The sequence below is a fragment of the Mustelus asterias genome, chromosome 2 (genome assembly GCF_964213995.1).
Source record: "Mustelus asterias chromosome 2, sMusAst1.hap1.1, whole genome shotgun sequence".
Taxonomy (NCBI): domain Eukaryota; kingdom Metazoa; phylum Chordata; class Chondrichthyes; order Carcharhiniformes; family Triakidae; genus Mustelus; species Mustelus asterias.
In genome coordinates, this window is record NC_135802.1 from 108342881 (window position 1) to 108365491 (window position 22611).

Below are 22611 nucleotides of genomic sequence, written 5' to 3' on the forward strand. Positions count from 1 at the left end.
AACGGAAATCTGCCATCTTTACCCAGCCTGGCCTATGGGTGACTCCAGATCCACAGCAATGTGGTGGTTGATTCTCAAATGCCCTCTGAAGGGCATTCAATTCAAAGAGAATTAGGGATTGGCAACAAATGCTGACCTTGCCAAAGAATAAATTTACAAAAAAATGTCATCACTGCCTTAAAAGCAGCTCCAGTAAGGACATCCTACCTCCTCCAGAACGTTGTTGGAGACCCTACAGCCCATCAAACTCCTCAGATGGAAATGTCCCGCCATTCATGCCGGCGGGATCTTCCAATCCCTCTGATGGTACACCCTCGCTGTGTGTTTCCTGGCAATGCAGGGTGCATTCAACAGGAACCCTGTTGACAACGGCAAGACCAGAAGATCCCTCCACCGGCCAATGGCGAGCTGCCTCCGTGAAACACATGGTGGGTTGCATGAAAAATCCTGCTCCTCATTGTTTCAGAAGCATTAAACGAGATATTGATCAGAAGCAGTAAGACACCAGCTTGGAACAGCAAAAGCGTTATTCCGAAATTGGGTACAACTTCATAATTAATCATCAAAATTAGTCAAAAGAATATTGTAAACATTTGTGCTTAATAATGTTGACTGTTAGAATGCAGTAGTTAGTCCTCAGCCTTATAGCAAACATCTCTAGCTTTTTATAATGTTAAATCATCAACTGAGTAGTCGGTCTTTCTTAACTGTACCAGATAGTATCCACAGGGCACCTTGAATCTTACTGAAATACCAATGAATTATTTAAAGTTACATGATTTTCCCCAAGTGTTAGTTTACTGCATATTTGTCAATAGCTTCATTTCATTCCCCTACACTATTAATGATATTGCAGCTCCAAAACAGTATGCTGTTAAAAGGGATTTACAGTAGGTTACAAAGTAAAATAACTATTTATAGTGCACATCATTGTTACACCTCTGTCCCTTTTTGAAACAATATTTCCCCGCTGTTAAAGTTCTTCTACTATCGATAGGTCTTCGTGTAGATTTTTCCAGGACTGCACTACAGTGACGCATTAGAGAAAAGCAAAATCACATTTAAAAGCAAGATCTATTCTTGGAATCATCAGCCCATAATCTGCTATCAAAATAACAAGTTTAATAGCAAAACCAAAAGAGAAAATGCTGGAAAATCTCAGCAGGTCTGGCAGCATCTGTAAGGAGAAAAAAAGAGCTGACGTTTCGAGTCCAGATGACCCTTTGTCAAAGCTCTGTTCAACATTTTCTCTTTTGGTTTCAGATTCCAGCACCCGCAGTAATTTGCTTTTATTTTAGCAAGTCTAATAGCATTCACTGTCAATTTACATACAAATCCTGTACAGTTACTTGGGGCACTGGTGGATGCACTGTTAAACACTGAAATGCAGAAGTTGCTGTTGGTCCACCATTAACCATGCAAAAACGTCATTGCATTGTCTGGCTCACATCTGATCATATTGAATGACTTGTTATTGCTGAGTTTGGATGGTAAATACAAACTAAACCCATTGCTGTGTCATGCCCAGTACAGGCATGAAGATATTCCAAAATTTTAAAATGGACATAACGGGTGGGATTTTACAGCTTCACTCGTCCTGAAACCCAAAATCCCACCTGAGGTCAACGGACCTTCCCAATTTCTGCCCCTCGCCCGCTCCAATTCTCGTGGCGGGCGGGGTGGTAAAATTCCGGCTAACAGCTATTAAAGGTGGCTGGCAGCATATCACACGACAGCATATCAGTTCCAGACAGACCTGAAATTCAAGAAAGTATCTTAACACATGGACAATTACATTCCCGTGAGATTCATGAATCCCTTTATTAAGGATGAACAGAAGGAGACCATCACACATCAGCCGACTCGCCTTTCTACTTCACCCCGGGACACAGAAGCATCAAAACTCAATGTCTTTTCCTAAACAGGTATTCAAAAGAGTAATGTAAATGGAATGGGTCATTCAGTTAGAAAAATCCTGGCTGTCTCAAAGTGCAAAAGACTACAAGACAAGGATGGCGGACATTGGACTCCTCACACATCACATGGTTAGGACGGCCATCTCTGTTACCCATCCTTTACAAAAAAATAACAGCAGATGCTACTCAGATCAGAAACACCATGTCAGACACCATCAAAACACCATCTTAGCCATCAAACTAGCTACAAGACAACTACACAGCCAAATATACAGCTCTACCTTGAAAGGTTGAGAAGGCTTCTCCCCAAAGTTCACTGAGAGAAGAATTGCTGGCAATTCAACTACAAGAAGCCTCCAACTTACTGAGAATTCTCTGCTTCACAAGTCCTCCACTTCAGGCAAAGCTTTACTTCATCAAAGAAACTGCAGGTCTGCTATAAAAGAGATTGAAATAATTACCACGATTAATTGTATTTTTTTTTAACCATACACACAAAGATACAAAGGAAGGAAATGTGTGTCAGACATAACATTAAAACCTCCGGGACAAGTGTAATAATATTAATAATAAACATTTATTTTGAAATTCACAAAAGCTTTAAAGTATTTAAATTGGGACAAATCACTGACGGTAAGAAAACACACCAACTTCACACATAAATACACTGATCATGGACAATATGAAGATACAAACTTTCTGATAACAGAAAAATAAGTCTTGTCCATTTCAATCCTTTTAACAACATGATAAATTTTAATTACCGCCAATCAACCTCTCAGGTAATGAATCATTGGAAATTTATATATTTTTAAAACTTTTCCTTTGTCCTTGATTTTCTCTCTCAGTCCAGTATTTATTTTCTTTTGCTTTTCTGTACAGTACCGAAGTTGATTATGATGTTATCCACTCTAATTTACAATTTTTCAAATCCTAGCACTGATCATTTAACAATCAAGAATAGGAAGCTCAGAAGAAACTTTGTTAGCCAAAGGGTAATAAGAATGTGGAGCTCACTACCACAGGGAGAGATTGAAGTGAATGGTATAGATGGATTTAAGGGGAAACTAGACAATTGAGGGAGAAAAGAATAAAGGGACAGGATGATAGATTTAGATGAGCAAAGATGGAAGGAGGTTCAAGTGGAGCATAATGTGATGATACTATGCTATTTTAAGGGTTTTTTTTTTAAACAAGCAGTGTGTTTGGAGGGAATGTAGCTCAGATGCTGGGAGAGCAGGATAATTTCTCATTTTAGCCACCTAGTATTTACTTAGGAGAGATATAATGGATTTGTGTTTATAGATGAAGATTTTCCCTGAGGTTTTTGATTAGGTTGATTGACAGGGTCATGTGATAATGTGGCTTCTGGGCGCCACTGAAGCAGAGTGGTTAGCACTGGTGCCTCACAATTCTGGCTTTGGGTGACTGTGCGGAGTTTGCACATTCTCCCCGTGTCTGTGTGGGTTTCGTCCAGTTGCTCCAGTTTCTTCCTACAATCCAAGATGTGCAGGTTAGGTGAATTGGCCAGGCTAAATCGCCCCTTGTTATTCCAAGTTGTGTAGGTTAGAGGGATTAGGGGTTATGGGGATCAGGCGGGTGGGGGGGATGGGTTGGTTAAGATGCTGAGTTGGTGTAGGCTTGATGGGCTGAATGGCCTCCTTCTTCACTGTAGGGATTCTATGAATCCTTCAATCATTCTGGTTACGGGAATACACGATTGTTTGCCCTGTTCACTCGGGTCCGAGATGGTCGGCTTCCCTTATCGCTCACACTGTCAGGATCCTGCCATGCAAGAGTTTCAAAGAGCTAAAAATGCAAGGGCATGTCTAAAAGTGGATGCCACAGCAAATTACAAGCCCAAAGTTACAGGCTGTTGAGAGGCGTGGAGTGATAAAACATTGAGGAGCCAACAGCAGAAAGGTAAAGCTAGCTCACTCACTGATGGAAAAAAAACAGAAGTCTGAACTTACCCAGTTCAGAAAATGAAAACAAACTAAAACTGTCAAAATATGCTTTTACACTAAAAGGAGTGTCGTTGACCCCAAGTACACAGTTCTCCACAGTACAAACATCTGCATGTTGCAATAGATTTAGGAATCTGACATCAGGTTAGGGTGCCTGATTAATGTAAACACAGGGAGCAGCTCCTGTGTGTTTTACAGCAGCTCCGAGCTTCTGCTCAGAGCCAAATGGGAGAGTTTTATAGAGTTCACTTTTCTAAAAAGGAACGATCCTTTAAGAGCATTTGAACAGGATTTTTCTAAAGAATCAGGACAATAGGGGAAAAGAAATGTTCACAGTTCAATTGTGCAAAATAGATATGCTGAATGAGCTTCATGTATGGCATCAGTGGAATGCTATTCACAAACTATCAGCAAATCCCTCCATGCACAATAAATCACATAAAACACAAACTTACAAAGACATCTGATCTGGATAGTATTGGGAGTTTTAAAACACCTGCATCATAGAAGACCAGAAGGAAAAACAAAAAAACTGGAAACAATGTTTTGAAGTGAATTCGTAGAATCCCTACAGAGCAGGAGGCGGCCATTGGGCCCATCGAGTCTGCACCAACCAATTCCACCCAGGCCCTATTCCCGTAACCCCTCATATTTATCCTGCTAATCCCCCTGACACAAGGGTTAATTTAGCATGGCTGATCTACCTAACCTGCACATCTTTGGGCTATGGAAGGAAACCGGAGCACCCAGAGGAAACCTACACAGACACGGGGAGAATATGCAAACTCCACACAGTGACCCGAGGCCAGAATTGAACCCGGTCCCTGGCGCTGTGAAGCAGCAGTGCTAACCACTGTACCGTCCAATATTCAATAGTAATTATGTAGGCAAATTTGAGGAATGCATCACATCCAAGAAGATTACATGCAGGTGGCATGTGTTCAAACCAGAGTTCAACCTCAAGGAGAAAGTACTGATCAATATTTTAAAAGGTATGATGTGAAAAGATAGGTGCAGTAAGCAGCAGCTTTGTTAAAGGTGGAATTTTAGTTGAGGGCATTGTCAGAACCAGATTAGAAAGCAAAATGGAGCACATGACTACAGAAAGCAGCAAAACCTAACTACAAGGCACATACTGCAGAATCATTGCAGAACAAAACAAAAGATCTTTAAGCTAGCCATGCAGTGATCATTTACAGGAAGCCAAGGATACAACTTAACAAATTTAACCCTGGCCAATTAGCAAATAAATTTGATGTATGACTAAAAAGTCTGGAATTGAAAATTCTGGAACAAGTTAAGCCAGTTTCTAGAATTTTGCATGTCATCAGTTCAGACTTATCAAAAGAACTGATGTCGTCATGTACAATAAATGTTAAGAAAAAGTGACAGATGAATAAAGACACCTAATCAATCATACATCAAACATGCAATCTCACTTCATAATAAAAGTTGTGGCAAGCTAGATAAAATGGAGAATGCAGCTAAAAAGATCCAAAACCAAAATCAGTCACTCAGCAGCATGGTAACATAAGTCAAACAAACATGGAGTGAGAATTATGTCCGATGGACTTTAAATGTTTAATGAATGTGCTAAGAGGAGATTATTAACTAAGGCAGACCATAAAAGAGGCAGTGTCTGCCTTTGCAGCAAGCACGTTAAAGATTTTATCAATAACGTTTTGTGGCTACTGGCGTGTACAATTGCATGGAAGCCCCAGAGAACACAGTCCAAAGATGTGCGGGTTAGGTTGATTGGCCAGGTTAAAAAAATTTCCCCTTAGAGTCCTGGGATGCGTAGATTAGCGGGTAAAATATGTGGGGGTAGGGCCTGGGTGGGATTGTGGTAGGTGCAGACTCGATGGGCTGAATGGCCTCCTTCTGCACTGTAGGGTTTCTATGATTCTATGATTCTAACACAGAGGAACTCTGAAGGGATTGCAAAGGTTGGAGTACTGTGAAATCCTCCTTCGAGTCCCTGACGCATTGACGGGAAGCAATAAAGGAGAACATCACGAGGTTTTTCATCCTCAAAAAAGGTGTTCAGAAGGCAAGAAAAACGGGGAAAATATCCCAACTCCAGAAAAACATGCAGAATCTGTACCGGCTGCAGTCGATGGGGGTTGTTGTTTCAATCAATAGGTGGGAATCAGAAAGCTTTTCAATTAAATTTGGAGTCAAGCAGGGCTGCCCCTCTCTCCCCCTCCTGTTTGTGTACATCCGAGTCCATCAGGAATGATTCAAGCATTAAGAGGGGTGGCGATCCCAGGCAGCAGAGGCATGCAGGTCAAAGTCTCTCTGTACAAGGACGGCATCACCATCAGATCCACTGTCAGTGCGCAGACTGATCAACATCTGCGACCAGTTCAAAATGGCCTTGGGTGCCAAAGTAAATGATGGCAAGAACAAGGCCATGTCCTTTGGAAACCGGGCTGATTGATCCCTTGTCCCCTTCATTGTCAGGTCAGAAACTGGAAGGAGCAAGTAGTAATAAATAAACAAATAAAATGGGTTCCTGGGAGCAACGCTCCCTCTTCATTGCAGGTAAAAACCTGATCATCAGGTGTGAGGCACTCTTGGTGTTACTGTACATGACGCAGGTCTGGCCCATACCCCACTCCTGCCCTGTAGAAATCACCCCAGCCATTTTCCGCTCCATCTGGAGGTCAAAAGTGGTCCACACGCAGGGTTTCAATGTAAAAAGTCCCAACAAATGGGGGAAAAAGTCATGCCCAACATCGTCCTAATCCTGTGTACATCAAAGTGTGCATAAATCCTTGGTACGCAAACACCAAATCTGTGCAGACATTCTCCCTATGCTGTGACGGATGGATCTGGCCACACTGCCCTGGAGCACTCCAAATATTTAGACTGTGCCGTATCATCTGTCCCTCATGGAAAAATTGATGCAATAAACGTCTTTGGCCACAAGTCGTCAAGCAGTTGTCTGCATGTACCATCCTGGAAGTTCTGTGAAAATAGGAGATTATGGATCTTATCGGAAGGTTCCCCGAGAGGGAGAATTTGGCAGAATGCCTCATCACCAGAACTTTCCAACAAGCACCAAAGATCTAGCTTGGCTGGTGGTGAAAAAGGCTCTCCCCATCAGATCCTTCCCACACACCTGGAATCTCACTCTATCTGCACATTGCCCTTGAGATGACTGTGGTGGGGAAGAGACCTTTTGTGCACCTCCTTGAGCAATGCGCCTTTGTAAAGAAAATCTGGAGCGATGAGGCGATTTTTGTCAAGGTTCATCCTGAGCAGCTCGTGATGCAGGACTCTGCTCTACGGGCTGTTCCCAGGGATACACACCGAGACAAACACCAGCCGTTGCTAGAGGATCATCAACTCAGTGAAAGACTCTTTGGTCTGCCTGAAATTTGTTGATCCTCCAGCTGATTGGCGGAGTGTTACAGACTGGCACGTTCCAAAGCCCAGGACAACATGCTGAGGGATGTATTAAAGCTTGGGGCACTGCCACAGACGTGCAATAGGGATGGTCGCTGTCCAAGACCTTTCAGCAACATTGAACTAAGGGGTGTAGAATTATACAGAAGCCCTGCAGGCTGTATGACTCACATAGAATATTCAATGTATTACAATCGTATTGAAGCACCTCAGAGTGCAACTTAATCAATTTGAAAAATTAAATACTTTTGTACTGTTTGAAATGACCATTTTGAAATGTCTGTAATGTCTCTTTGACTGTATTGAAGTACCTCAGAGTGCAACCTGAGAAACCTGAATATTATTGCGCTGTGTGTGTGATGATCATTTTGAAATGTTTGTAATGTCCTTTCAGATATTTTACAAATAAAATCTTTTTGCAAAAAAAAAAGGAGGCTTAAAGTTGAGCACCATTAATAGTCCTTTTGTCAGATGTACACATGGGAGAGGCCTGTGGGATCACCCCCAATTCCAAAAAACATTCTAACACATAGGCCCCAATATTCACTGAGCTGATGGAGGGAAGGAGTTGTGCTAATAAAAACAGTGAATTTTGTACGTGCATTTTTTTTCTTAAATCGTTACCAGACAAAGAGACATTACAGACATTTCAAAATGGTCATTTCAAACAGTACAAAAGTATTTAATTTTTCAAATTGATTAAGTTGCACTCTGAGGTGCTTCAATACGATTGTAATACATTGAATATTCTATGCGAGTCATACAGCCTGCAGGGCTTCTGTATAATTCTACACCCCTTAGTTCAATGTTGCTGAAAGGTCTTGGACAGCGACCATCCCTATTGCACGTCTGTGGCAGTGCCCCAAGCTTTAATCGTTACCAGAACAACAGACTCAAGGTGCTGTCAAGCCAGGAACATTCTAAAAGAGGCCACAGTCCAAGAGCAAGAAGACGTCTCAGGTTAGAGATTGTGGTGGCGGGGGGGAGTGGGGGGGGGGGGGGGGGGGGGGGTAGAAGCTGTGCCAGTCCAAGGAGGATCAAATTTCCTGAACTTGCAGTATTATTCCAGAAGGAACAAATCATACCAGCTGCCCAATCAATCATGCCAACTTAATACAGGCATGCTCAATGAGACAGAAAAGTTGCAACCACCAGATTTGAGGGTTAAAAAAATCCACACAGAAATTGTGTGACAAAGAAAATGGTTATAAATCTGGCGACAATATGCAATTCTTCACAAAACCAACTAAGACTCTGGAGCATGTTATTTAAGTAGCAAAAGTAGACAGTAGGAAGCAAGAAAAAAAAAGGTAGCCAACATCAAAACTATCGAAAACCAAAGGCGCAGGTGGAAAAAATGATAACCACTGTGTTGTCAGTAATCAGTCCACCAGCAAACAAGACAAGGCAAAATGGAAAACAAAAAGAACCAAAAATGGAAATTCCTATTCGGACAACCATTAGACACTCAAAACCAGATGTCATTCAAATGCTGCAGTAAAACACACACAAATACACTTCAGAAAATAGTTATCAGGATGACTTGCAATGTGGTCTCTACAATGGTAGTACCGACAGAGGTTGGGGGTGACAGCAAATTGCTCAAGCTTTCCCCTTGGAGCTACTTGGCAATTTTCCACATTGGAGACATGTCATAACTGTAATAGAAATTGTTTGGGAGCAGGTCTGATGAGTTCTGGCACACACAACCTTCAGAATGATAGCCACCAGCAACTGGTGCTTCCAATGGTCATGCAAACTGAACCAAAATTGGTGGGCCATTGTCATCAATAAGAGCAAGGGCCTCCCAAGAAAGCTAAAGTGGATTATCCACTTGGCACTTTTGGCCAGAGACTTGCAAAACATTTCAACCTTGTCTCTTGCATTCATGTGCCTTGCTCAAGATGGAGCTGTTTATGGAATTTCCTCTGCAAGTTTGTTCCCCAACATCCACCACAATTCTCAACTGGATATTGTAGAGCTGCAGGGCTTTGCTTTAATTAGTTGGTTCTGGGATCGTTTGGCTGTCTATTCTTGGCATACAGGAGACACATGTTGTAATTGCACTAAACTGCCTCTATTGTGCCCTTGCAAATCCTAGGACATTGCAGTGGGATGTGTAGAGTCTCCTAGCATCCTTTAGTATGAGACACAGAAGTAACAAAATAGTAAATGGATCACTAGGAAAATAGATTTAAATTAAAACTTCAGAACATACAAATTATTTGACTTTGCCACTTCATTTCTTGTTCTTCATCGGCAACATGGAAGTAATCTCCCAATAATTTCCCAAAGTCAGTGATCAAACTGCATCCACTTGTTTTATCTGGACAGAAGACCCCAAATATCCCAGGTCCTGCTCTAGTCCATATCCCCTGTTTGGTGAACTTTCCTTAAGTATCTTAGATGTGACAGAAAGCAGAAAACATAACATTTGTCAAAATCTGAAGATGGGTCATCTCTGATATGAAGCATTAACTCTGCCTCATCCACAGCTGCTGCCCGACCTGCAGAGTATTTCTATCACGCTCTGATTTTATTTCAGATTTCCAGCATCTGCAGTATTTTGCTTTTGAAACAAGAATGCTTGCACTGCCAGCTTTGAGAAAATCAAAAGATTCCGATTTTGTGGTGAAAATAATCAAGGTTTATCAGCTCTGTGTTACTGAAGGGTTAACTGAACAGCAACCACACGTACACAGTCAACAAGCAAATCAGGAAGTTGCTGCAATGTGTTCTGCTCCTCCAGAAGCTTTGCCATGTTGCTCTCTTGCCAAGAGGCTCAGCATTGGAATGTCAGGAAGTTGCTATTTTTACCCGATAGATCCCAACTAACCATGCCAAAAAATGTTAAGGTGTGCCCATTCTATTATAAACAAGTTCTTCAACAGTATATGACAAGTTTTAATTACCAACAAACAAGAGCATTGAAAAATTACTTTTGCAAATGTGAAGTCTCATTCTTTCAGATGTTAATTTGTTGAAGATTTCAAAAATAAAAACAATTTACCATTCAAATTTGAGTTTTGTTTCCCTCTCTCTCAATCCCTTCTTTCGTTACGTGGTTTGACATTGGTTAAAATAGCTGATTCTTCCTGGTTCGATCTCTTATTAGAATCATAGAATCCTACAGTGCAGAAGAACCTCAGGAAGAGTTCTTCAACTTGATTGCTTAAGGAGATGCATGGCTGCTTGCTCTTTAGACTTAGCTGTGCCGAAATGGTTTCCTAATCACCAAGTTCCAGTCCAAAATCCCATAGAAAGTTTGTGGGCAACTGCTGACCATAAAATCCATCCATTATGTTGACTTTTAATAACATGCGTGTGACATGTCAGTTCGTATGATCAGATCAAAAAGGTTTGCAAGTGTCCAATATGAACACAAATTGGGTCTGAAGTTGACCCCTGCATTCATTAATACACAATTTAAATCTATTTAATTTAAGTCTATTGTTTAAAAAACCCAGCATGAGTTATTCTTTGCATAAAAAGTCAGATAATTATCCTCAATGACTGAAAATCTACAAACAGTAACCGTTCTGAATTTCATGCAAGTGCAGATGTGAGAGTGATATAGGTAGGTATACAAAGAAAGCTTTGCAATATTACACAAATATCACAATTTTTGCAAAAATGACAATATTCAGTCCTGCATATTCCTTCCAGATACCAGCACACATTATCCTAATTTTGTATGTTCAATAAAATTATACGAAGCAACTTCCTCATCATAGCCAGATAATATTGCACATGTATTTATTTAGTGTCACAAGTAGGCTTACATTAACATTGTGATGAAGTTACTGTGAAAATCCCCTAGTCACCACACTCCGGTGCCTGTTCAGGTACACTGAGGGAGAATTTAGCATACCCAATGCACCTTTGCATGTGTTTTGGACTGTGGAAGGAAACCGGAGGCCTGGAAGGAAATCTAAGCAGACACCGGGAGAATGTGTAGACTCCGCAGTGACCCAAGCCGGGAATCGAACCCGGGTCCATGGCGCTGAGAGGCAGTAGTGCTAACCACATTTTAAATGTTTATAATAGACAAGAAATTGTAAAACAAAATTGCTATTGGAAATGCATTCTAACATAAATACTGTCGTCATCTAAAAAGCCTTAATGTGCATTAAAACTAACTGAGAAAGTTAAGTGGAGGAATGGTTTAGAATATTATCCTTTGATACCTGTGTTTGATGCATCCAATTTCTCGGATGAAAATCCAACACACAGTAAAGCATGAATAAGTATTTGGCCTCAACCAAATTCCTTGTGGTCTGACAACAGAATAAAGCTGCCTTTGATTTTGCACATAGGCAGCACAGATCCCAAGAGCCCAGCAAGTTAACTGGTATGGGAACCAGAAGGGAAAAAAAAGGCTGTTTGCCTCAATAGTTATGCTATATATTTAGGGTAAGCAAAAGGCATCAGACTCATGTACACACATGCACTAATGCCATCCCTATGTACCCTTCTGGGAGAAATCAAAATGAACAAGGATCTGTCGCCAATTCAGTAAATCCCCAATCGATCAAAAGTGACCTGTTCAAAAGTGAACAGGCCCAAACCTGCTATTATTACCCTTTTCTGCCACAATCTGTTTTTCAGCAACATGCCTAAAGTGACTGGAACTCCAGCATGCTGTTCCACAAGTCAAATCATCCCGGGGGAAAAATTAAAATTCTGCACATTCAACCTCCCTCCCTGTCCGCGGTCAAGGGGAACTCCCTCAAAACCACCCAGCCCCATCACCCCGAACAAAGCGTCCACTTGTCTGTTACTGACCACTGAGAATTTGGAGCAAGATGGACAAGACATAAAAAAGGTTTTAGTCAGCAAAGATATGAATCTTTAAAAGTAAGTGAAGTTAGACAAACAGGCTTTAAATAATATGGTATTAGAATAGCCATTCCTAAGATGTGGCTCTCTTTTCAATAACTGTGACCGTCAGAAATACTCAACTGCAGCTCTTATTTCAGCACAATCCAACATACCATCCAAGCAATGCACTCGAATATGTCTAGAATTATCATTTTTCTTTTAACACCCTGCAATCGTTCTTACCATTCAAGCAAATGAAATGCTCATGGTCAATGTGACTGATGAGAGATCGATAGTCACAAACATCCCACCGTCATCTCTGTTCAGTGGCACAGTGGCTATTTAAAACTACAATCTCTAGGTCAGGAATAGAAGTAGCAATGGAAATGGTAATAGTTTGAGAATCAAACAATACCAGAGTGAGAAAGCAGCTGGCGGTCATGTCCTTTGCTACCACTGTTTTGTACAAGATGAACTATGTCATTGTCAACAATATCTAGTCCCTTTAGAACTTTAGAATAAATCATATCCCCCCTTGTCAGAGAAGATACCTCATTTACATAATAATTCCTCTTAATGCATTCCTTCCAACCTATCATTCAGATTGGTTTTTTTTATATCCTTTGGAAATTTCCATTCTCCAAACCAGTCAAGAAACAAAAGTAAAATCTAAGTTATTAGATGTACCAAAACAGGAATTTCCATCTTTGATCTTTCCCCTCAATACAGTAAGTTGGGACATGTTGGTACGGAACTATGCACAAATGTGTCCTTTCTAAATAAACATCTACTTTCCTGTACCGTCCTGCTTTGTAGCTATTAGGAGATCCGCTATCATTGTAAGTCATGCTCCACATCCACCAGTTCCATCTATGACTGAGGCAAAAAGCAATGATTGCCAACTATTCAGTCTAAGTGAGCTGCATGCAATCATTAGAAGCATACTAAATAATTTGTTTAATTCTTTGAGAATTATTTATTCAACATTTGCCAGAAACTTATATCCTTATTTAGCAAATATTCACTAACCAACTAACCAACAATTTCAGTAACAAAGTTGCTGAAAAAATCCTGTTGATTGAAACACCATAAAAAAAAAAGGAAGCTGTGGAAATTAGCACACTAATGGACCAAATAGTTCTAATTTAGAAGATAGTAAATCATTAATTAAATATTCAATTAGCAAATGTTCAATTGAAATAATCCTAACTTAAGATGTGTTTAGTTGTTCTAAATTCATGGATAGTTGCTATTTGTCAATCTTCACAATTGTGAAGCCCCATGTGAGATTTATATGTACACAACAATAATGGTCAACAGATCACATTCAGTTCTTTGAAAGGTCATCTTGGTTGGCTCCATAATTGGTCACAGGGGTACATTAGCAACTTTCACAATATTGCACTGAAGATAAAGCATTCCAGTTTATTATATCCAATTTTTTCTGTACAATCAGGCAGACAGTACACCAGGTGGAATTTAAACTCACTTCCAAAAAAAAATGCAAGAGGCAAGGTGAAAAATCATGTTTATTTAAGGAAAAAAGAGTAAAGGACCTTTAAAGTCAATTATTATTGCTGAGTGAAAAACCTTTTTGTTTGCTTTTTACAGCAAACATATTCTATACAGATGCCAGAGAAGAATTATAGCCAAAAAAGCTAGGTAATTGGTGAAAATCAGTTTTTAAAAGTTACTTTAAACATCACTAAAATATAGTATAAAAGGGTATGTGTGCTCCCACGGTAATGCAAGTTTCCATCATTACATATTCTCAGTAATATGGTGTAATAGCTGCTACTAGGTTTCTCATCTAGAGACCTGCACTAATAATCCAAAAACAGCTATTTGAAAGTTTTAATTCAGTTAAATTAAATTGGAAATAAAAAGCTGGTATTAGAGTCATCGAGGTTTACAGCATGGAAACAGGCCCTTCGGCCCAACTTGTCCATGCCGCCCTTTTTTTTTTAAAAACCCCTAAGCTAATCCCAATTGCCCACATTTGGCTCATATCCCTCTATACCCATCATACCCATGTAACTATCTAAATGCTTTTTAAAAGATAAAATTGTACCCGCCTCTACTACTACCTCTGGCAGCTTGTTCCAGACACTCACCACCCTCTGTGAAAACATTGCCCCTCTGGACACTTTTGTATCTCTCCCCTTAAACCTATGCCCTCTAGTTTTAGACTCCCCTACCTTTGGGAAAAGATATTGACTATCTACCTTGTCTACGTCCCTCATTATTTTATAGACCTCTATAAGTCACCCCTCAGCCTCCTACGTTCCAGAGAAAAAAGTCCCAGGCTGTTCAGCCTCTCCTTATAACTCAATCCATCAAGTCCCGGTAGCATCCTAGTAAATCTTTTCTGCACTCTTTCTAGTTTAATAATATCCTTTCTATAATAGGGTGACCAGAATTGCACAGTATTCCAAGTGTGGCCTTACCAATGTCTTGTACAACTTCAACAAGATGTCCCAACTCCTGTATTCAATGTTCTAGTTCAAAAAAAAACTATGAAGCATCAGATTGCTGTAAAATCCACTTCACTCAATGTCCATTAAGTCAAGTCAAAGGAACAGAAAAGTGGGTGCAATGAAAAACAGGCTACCAAATTTCCTGTTGTTCTGCTTTGCATTACTGCTGTTGACCAATTTCATATCCCATGATTGAGCAAAAGTGCAACTAACAAGTCAAGTTTATTCTTTTCTGATTTTAGCATCGCTGTACTTTTTAAAGTCATCATGGTTTCAGATGACCATAGGCTGACTGGTGGTGATTTAACCCAAGGATCACCATACCTCAGGCAAGGGGCAAGGTTGAGAATAGCCTCGGCTGGTACAGGAATTGAGCCCACGCTTTTGACATCACTCTGCATCACGAATCAGCTGTCCAGTCAACTGAGTTAACCAACATTTAGTTACCACCTTTTTCATTTTAAAAATTCCAAGTGATTACTACAGATGAGAAAGTCCCTCATTGTCAAAGCCGGAAAACCTACTCGAGTCATCTGATTAGCTCGTAGACACATGTAATTAGAGCTATAGTTTTCACAGATATTGTGTTTTGAGAGAAACTTCAATTACATTAATAGATTGAAGATTAAGAAGGGATTTGATAGAGTTCCATTTGTTGGAGGGTCTGGAAGGGAGAAACATTCGCGTTGGCATTAGAATTGAGAGCCAAAAGACATCAATTTTAGCTGATGTGACTTGAGGATTTTTTAAAAAGCACAGCTAAAGGTTAGGATCTGGAATGCATCTCCTGACATTGTGGTGTAGGCAGATGTAATCATGGTTTTCAAAAGGAAACTGAATAATTTATTCGAGAAAACATACTGTGGGGGAAAAAGGCAGCCGAGTGGTACTCTGAGTTGTACTTGGCAGAGAGCTAGCACGATAGGACAGGCCAAATGGCCGACTTTGCTGGAAAATCATTTTATGATTCAACAATTCTGTCAACTTCACCTCCACACAAGATGCACGTGCAATATTCATTCTATTATGCTTGACCCTGCTGTAAATACAGCAACTAAAATGTTTTGAACATCCTTTAGACACACATCTGAAGAAATTGGGTGAGAGTGCATGAATATATTACCCTTTCGAGGCAGATACTTGGAATCAAAATCAATCCAGATTAATTGAATAACAATTTTCACTTTTGGCTCGCTCTGCTGACCCTTATAGATAAAATGCTACACGGTACAGCAAGCACCAGACCAGTTGCCTCAGTTCCTTCGGGAAAAAGATACAAAAGTCTGAGGTCACATAACAACCGACTCAAGAACAGCTTCTTCCCTGCTGCTGTCAGACTTTTGAATGGACTTACCTTGCATTAAGTTGATCTTTCTCTACACCCTAGCTATGACTGTAACGCCACATTCTGCACTCTCGCCTTTCCCTCTCTATGAACGGTATGCTTTGTCTGTATAGCACTTTTCACTGTATGTGAATACATGTGACAATAATAAATCAAATCACTCAGCCCACAATGTTGGACGATATAGACATTGACATATTTTACACTGGTCAAGTAGAAAATGATCAGAGATTAGGATTCACAAAGGCATGTCATTGGATCACGTTAACAACATCCTATATAATCCACACTGAACATTGCCTGGAATACTTGAGACTAGGCTGACACTGGCAGCAAAAAGAAACCGTTGCATTCTCTAGCTACCAATATATTCTCCCAGCCAGGATCCTACCCCCCAAGTGAGATGTAGTCAGATGTGGTTTTCCAAACCATGAGTAAAGCTGATTAATTAGCAAAGACTGGCGAAAGTGAGGTTAGAATGGGGTGCTGGAGAGATACTTAGACATATGAAATATTAAGAATCTAGAAATATTTAACTCAGCGTGTTTAAACTGCGGGAGTGGGACTTGAAAACACAAGCCCAAACTAGCCACAAGGAATTTTTAAGACATTAGGAAAATAAATTTCATATAATTACTCAGTATATGTAAATTTAGCACATAACCATCCATGTTACAGCTCCATCCCCTTCCCACGCAATCGCAGAAGGTGCAACATCTGCCCCTTTACCTCCTCACTATCTAAGGCCCTAAACACTTCTTCCAGGTGAAGTCGCGTTTTACTTTCACCTCCTTCAAATTTGGTCTACTGTATTCACTGCTCCCAACACAGTCCCCTCTAGCCTGGGAGGACTAAACGTACACTGGGTGACCATAAGACCATAAGACATAGGAGCGGAAGTAAGGCCATTCGGCCCATCGAGTCCACTCCACCATTCAATCATGGTTGATTTCAACTCCATTTACCCGCTCTCTCCCCATAGCCCTTAATTCCTCGAGAAATCAAGAATTTATCAATTTCTGTCTTGAAGACGCTCAACGTCTCGGCCTCCACAGCCCTCTGTGGCAATGAATTCCACAGACCCACCACTCTCTGGCTGAAGAAATTTCTCCTCATCTCTGTTCTAAAGTGACTCCCTTTTATTCTAAGGCTGTGCCCCCGCGTCCTAGTCTCCCCTGTTAATGGAAACAACTTCCCTACGTCCATCCTATCTAAGCCGTTCATTATCTTGTAAGTTTCTATCAGATCTCCCCTCAACCTCCTAAACTCCAATGAATATAATCCCACGATCCTCAGACGTTCATCGTATGCCAGGCCTACCATTCCTGGGATCATCCGTGTGAATCTCCGCTGGACCCGCTCCAGTGCCAGTATGTCCTTCCTGAGGTGTGGGGCCCACTTGCGTAACATATTCGCTCAGTGCCCAAGCATGACCTCAGCCTTCCTGTTGCTTGCCATTTCAACTCACCATCTTGCTGTCAGGCCCTCAGATCTATCCTTGTCCTGCTGAATGCTCAGTGAAGCCCAAGGCCTCAGTTTCTAATTAGGTACTTTACAGCCTCTGGTCTCAACATTGAGTTCAACAACTTTAGACCGTGACCTTCCTCCTCCATCTTGACTTTTATTTTTTGCCCCATTTTTGCCCCCGTCCCCCACCTCACCCACAGGGCCATCTGTCACTTGTTCTTTCAGAGGTGGACCATGTAAAGATTAGGGATGGGCAGAAATTGGGATTGGATGGCAAGTTGTTGTGGAAAGGGGACAGAGCCGGAACATGGATGGGGTTATGTGCCAAATTTGCATATGTTGAGTAATGATATGAAGTTTATTTTCCTACTATCTTAAAATTCCTTGTGGCTAATTTGGGCTTGTGTTTTCAAATCCTACTCCTGCAGGTTAAACACACTGAGTTAAACATTTCTAGATCCTTAATATTCTTGCACTTGTCTAAATATTGGTCCACAGATGCAGCCAGATCTGCTGAGTTTACCCAGCATTTTCTATTTTAATTATTAGCAAAACCACTGTGTCACGGCAGTATTAAGTCATTATTCTGGCTAGAGCAAAGTTTGATGTTCTAGATATTAATTACAGCTGAAGCGCACATTTATTTTGGGTATCTGCTCCAATTATCCACTTCACCAATGGGTATACAATCAATTTACATTACTATGACTCTCCAGGATGGTCTCCAGAACCACCGTTTCTTATTTGAACTGACACACCGCAAACATTCAACATCACCCTCATAAGAACATTGGAATTAGGAACAGAAGTAGGCAAATTCAGCCCTTTGAGCCTTCTCCGCCATTCAATCAGATCATGGCTGATCTCTCCCTGGTCTCAAATCCACCTCCCCACCTGTTCCCCATATCCCCTTCTCCTCTTTCTTTTTAAATTGGAAATGTATCTACCTCCTTCTTGAAACCAATGATTCAGACTCCAACGCACTATGGGGCAGCGAGTTCTGTTAAGTCACCACCGTCTACGAGAAGTAGTTCCTCCTCATCTAAGTTTTAAATCTACCATCTCTCAACCTATACCTGTGACTTCTTGTTCGAGATCGATCCATAAGAGGAAACATTTGGTTCACATTTACTTTATCAATCCCTTTTAGAATTTTATTTATCTCCATGAGATCCCCTCTCATACTTCTAAACTCCAACGAGCACAAGCCCAAACTGTTTAATCTCTCCTCGTATATCAACCCTTTCATCCCGGGAATCAATCTGGTGAACCTCCTCTGAACCGCCTCCAACGCCACCACATCCCTCCTCAAATAAGGAGACCAAAACTGGACACAGATGTGGTCTGACCAACACCCTATACAATTGCAACAACACTTCTCTACTTTTATACTCCAGTCCTTTTGCAATAAATGGCAACATCCCATTTGCCTTTTTTATTACATGCTATTCCTGCATACCAGCTTTCTGCGATTCATGATCAAAGACACCAGGTCCCTCTGCCCAAATGCATTTTGAATCTGCTTTCCATTTAGATAATAATTTGCCTTTCTATTTTATCTGCCAAAATGGAGAACCTCACACTTATCCACATTAAACTCTTAGCATTAAACATTCAGCCCTCCATTTGACTGAACTTATTCCTATCCTCCACTCACTTTCTCATAAGGGATATTATCACAATGAAGATTTGCATTGGTCTCCACTATGTCTAACAGCTGTTCCATTCCTCCTCACATCCTCCTTGCTCTTACTGAGAATGTCAATAATCTCCAATTTCAGCCCATCCCTCACCTTTACATATCCACCTCTGATCCTTCATTTCTTGAACTTCTGCCACCATGACTCTGGCAATGGGATAACTACAAGCAACTATTCAAAGCCAAAGATTATATTACCTGGATTATGTTTCTTCTCCTGTCACTTCCTCTAAGGGTTTCACCCCTCCATCCCAATTTTTCTGGTAAATCTACTCTGATGACTCAACTCTCTTGATGACCTTGGTTTTTCCTCAATAATGGTCGAGATGCCTGCCTCTGGAAAAGTCTATACTGTGCAGGGTTGTGGGAAAGATTAGTGAGCAAAGCTAAACAACACCTTGAAAACTGAGCACTGTGTATGGGGATATGGTGCAGAAGAAAGAACTTGATTCCTGAGGAATTGGAACCAGTTCTAGGGTATGAGGGACTTGTTCAAGATGAACAACAGAATTGGCATCATTGACGTCAAGGGAGAGGGAACCAGTGCTGTGCGGAGAGGCAAGGGTTTACAAGCTAAACTGGATAAAACAGGAGAAGAAACAAGGCACTCAGAATACTGGGAGAGACAAATATCTCTGGGACTCAAGAATAGTTCATATATAGAAAAAGGGTCAAACAGGAGGCAAATGTAAGGCAGCCTAAAATTGGTTTTCAGTACATGCATAAATGCACACAGCATTTAAGAAGATTAGTGAGCTGCAAGAATAAGTCGCCACACGGGACAATGATTCAGTGGCAATAACAGAAGCCTTACTCAAAGAGGATTAGAAACTTGAAATTATGGCAAAAGGTTTTCAGGAAAACAGAGAAAGAGAAGAAAGGAATGAGATAGCCAAACTGACCAAATAAACTATGAGAGTACTGAAGAGAAACTATGTAGTTGAGGGATTAAGGACACTATATTTGATTAGAATTAAAGAACAGTGGAAGAGCTCTTCAGCGACTGGATGTATCTTGTAGGCCAGCAAATGGTGGAAAAGAGTTGGGGCAAAAGTTTGCAGACAGATTACAGGAAAATAGAAGTAGTTATAATGCGGAATTTCAAGACAAATTCAAAACAGCAAGTACAGAGGAAATCAAAGGGGAAGAAGAGGTGTAAATAGAATGAGAGTAATTAGTGGCTAACAAAAAGGAAATCCAAAAAGTTTTGTATAAATACATAAATAGGAAAAAGATAATCAGGGAAGGGTGGGTCAATTAAGGGTTATAAAGGACATCTATTCATGGAGTGAGAGGTCATAGATGAGGTACTGAATAGGGACTTTCATCTGTCTTTACTATATAGAACTGTGCAGTTAATCTGCCACCCCCAGGGTGGGGTCCCTCAATCAAAGGCACTCAGACTTCAGTAAGTGGAGAGGAGAGTGAGAATGAGTGCGAGTGTGTGCGTGCGTGCGTGCAGGGAGGTGGGTTGTGGAGGGCTTCTAAGAGTCAACCCTGTCTTTGTTGCTGGCCATCCGAGTACCCTCCCCACAACCCCACTCCACAAACCAAGGCCCGTCCCCACATTACTTACCTGTGATCATGGGACTCTGGAGCCTGTCCTTACAGCAGCAACCTCCACTTCCCCAGTGACACTGGTGAATACCAGAGGTCTATTGTCGGCTCTCCAGCAGACAGGTGAGGGCCCCCTTCCACACCAAGATGCCTGAACAAGATAGCATGCTATGTTTCACTAATTTGATCAAGTTCTCTGATGAAGTAATGGAGAAGGATGATGAAAGTAATATGGTGAGTGTGGAATTTTAAAAGATATTTGACAAAGTACCACATAATAGACCTATTTGAAGCTGATGGAAATAAAAGAGGCGATGACAGCATGGATAAAATATTGGCTGAGGGACAGAAATTATGAATTAAGAAACAGATGAGATTTGAGGAAGATACACAGGGTTGCTCCTCAGGGGCCAGTATTCAAACCAATGTTCTTTCTCATAACAGCATAAGAAATAGGAAGTGTGGGACATTTAACCCCTCTCTGCTCCGCCATTCAGTAAGATCATGGGTGACATCTCCCTGAGACCAGAGTATCACTGCCTCCTTTCTTGTTGCATTTTGCCTTTCGCGAAGACAGATGCAGAATCCTCACTTAGTACCTCATACACTTTAGTAAGGATATATTGGCCTTTGGGGGTTGGAGTGCTGTGTAGACTTATCAGAAAGATAACTGGACTTTAAGAATTAACTTACAGATATTCCACAAATTGGGATTGTGTTGCACCAACATTTGAGTTCAAATCTCAACTAAATAGATTGGTTTGATTTCTCCGCACTTGGTAAAACTCCCGAGGATTAGCTTGAGAATCCCAATTTAGTTCTTGCAACTCAATATTAACCCAACTCCAATGGGGTATAAAATCAAACATGTGACTGATTAAAGCCTACTGGACATGACAAGTTCAAAATCAGGGTTGAAAAATCCATTGTTCCACCAACACAATCTTACATTCAAGTGGTATATAGGGCATGGTTTCAAAATGTACAGACTTGCTGGTTGCTACAATGAATAGACGTCCCTTGTGCAATAGGGATGACACACTTCCTTATCGCTGCCTTTGCGAGCCTGTCTCATTGGGCCTATAGTACCAACTTGTGACGTGATTAACCACAAACCAGATAATCAAATTTAAACACTATCTGTGTTAATTGTCTTGATGATCTTTATATTTATCCTATCTGGCCTTACTATCTGACTTTGCTCGGTAAATAATCACAGGTTCTCAGGGGCCTTTGGGATGATGATGGTGATGATGGGGGGGGGGAGGGGGGATTTTTGTGTTGTACCACAGCTGGGTACATAGCACACTCACCGAGTTAAAAGGTTGTGGGTTCAGGTTCCACTCCGTGCAATTCGGTGCAATATTGAGGGAGTGCTGCACCAAGCGAGGTGACGTCTTTCAGGAGAGAGTTCAACCATGGCCTGCTCGGGTGATCCCACAGCACTATTTCAAACAGCATGGGAGTTATTCCATCCCCGACCAATATTCATCCATCAATCAAAATTGTAAAAACAGATTTTCGTTATCAGATTGTTCTTTGTGGAAGCTTGCTATGTGGAAATTGGCTACCACATTATAATAGTGGCAATATTTCAAAAATACTTTATTGTCCGTAAAATACTTTGGGGCATTCTGTAATCATAAAACCAAATGCAAGGTTTTTTCTCATTTGCCTTAATTAGGAGCAGGTAGAAATACCAGGACCATTGGAATGAGTTATCCCAATGAGTTATCCCAATGAGCTCAAAACCAAAATACTGCAGATGCTGGAAACCTGAAATAAAAACAAAAATTGCTGGACACATTCAGCAGGTCAGGCAGTGGTCAAGGTGATCTTATTTGTGAGTTCTGGCGAAAGGTCATCTCGACTTCTGTCTCTCTACACAGAAGCTGTCTAACTTGCTGAGTATTTCCAGCATTTTTTCATTTTGTCCCAATGAGCTGTTTGC

At 40.9% G+C, this 22611-nt stretch overlaps 1 protein-coding gene across 5 annotated transcripts in view; it reads right to left on the bottom strand.

Annotated features, from left to right (window-relative positions):
• snx10b (sorting nexin 10b) overlaps nt 1–22611 on the bottom strand; it is a 64336-nt gene that overhangs the window by 37053 nt on the left and 4672 nt on the right. For 2 of the 5 annotated variants that reach the window (XM_078240064.1, XM_078240055.1), the window contains exon 2: nt 2282–2352. Coding sequence is in view for 1 of the 5 variants with exons in the window: in XM_078240055.1 (XP_078096181.1) it covers nt 2282–2352 (71 nt within the window). In the remaining 4 variants the exon portion in view is untranslated. Of the gene's footprint in view, nt 1–207; nt 454–2197; nt 2353–22611 lie in introns of all 5 variants that reach the window. The other 3 variants (XM_078240082.1, XM_078240074.1, XM_078240090.1) reach the window with 3 other exon arrangements.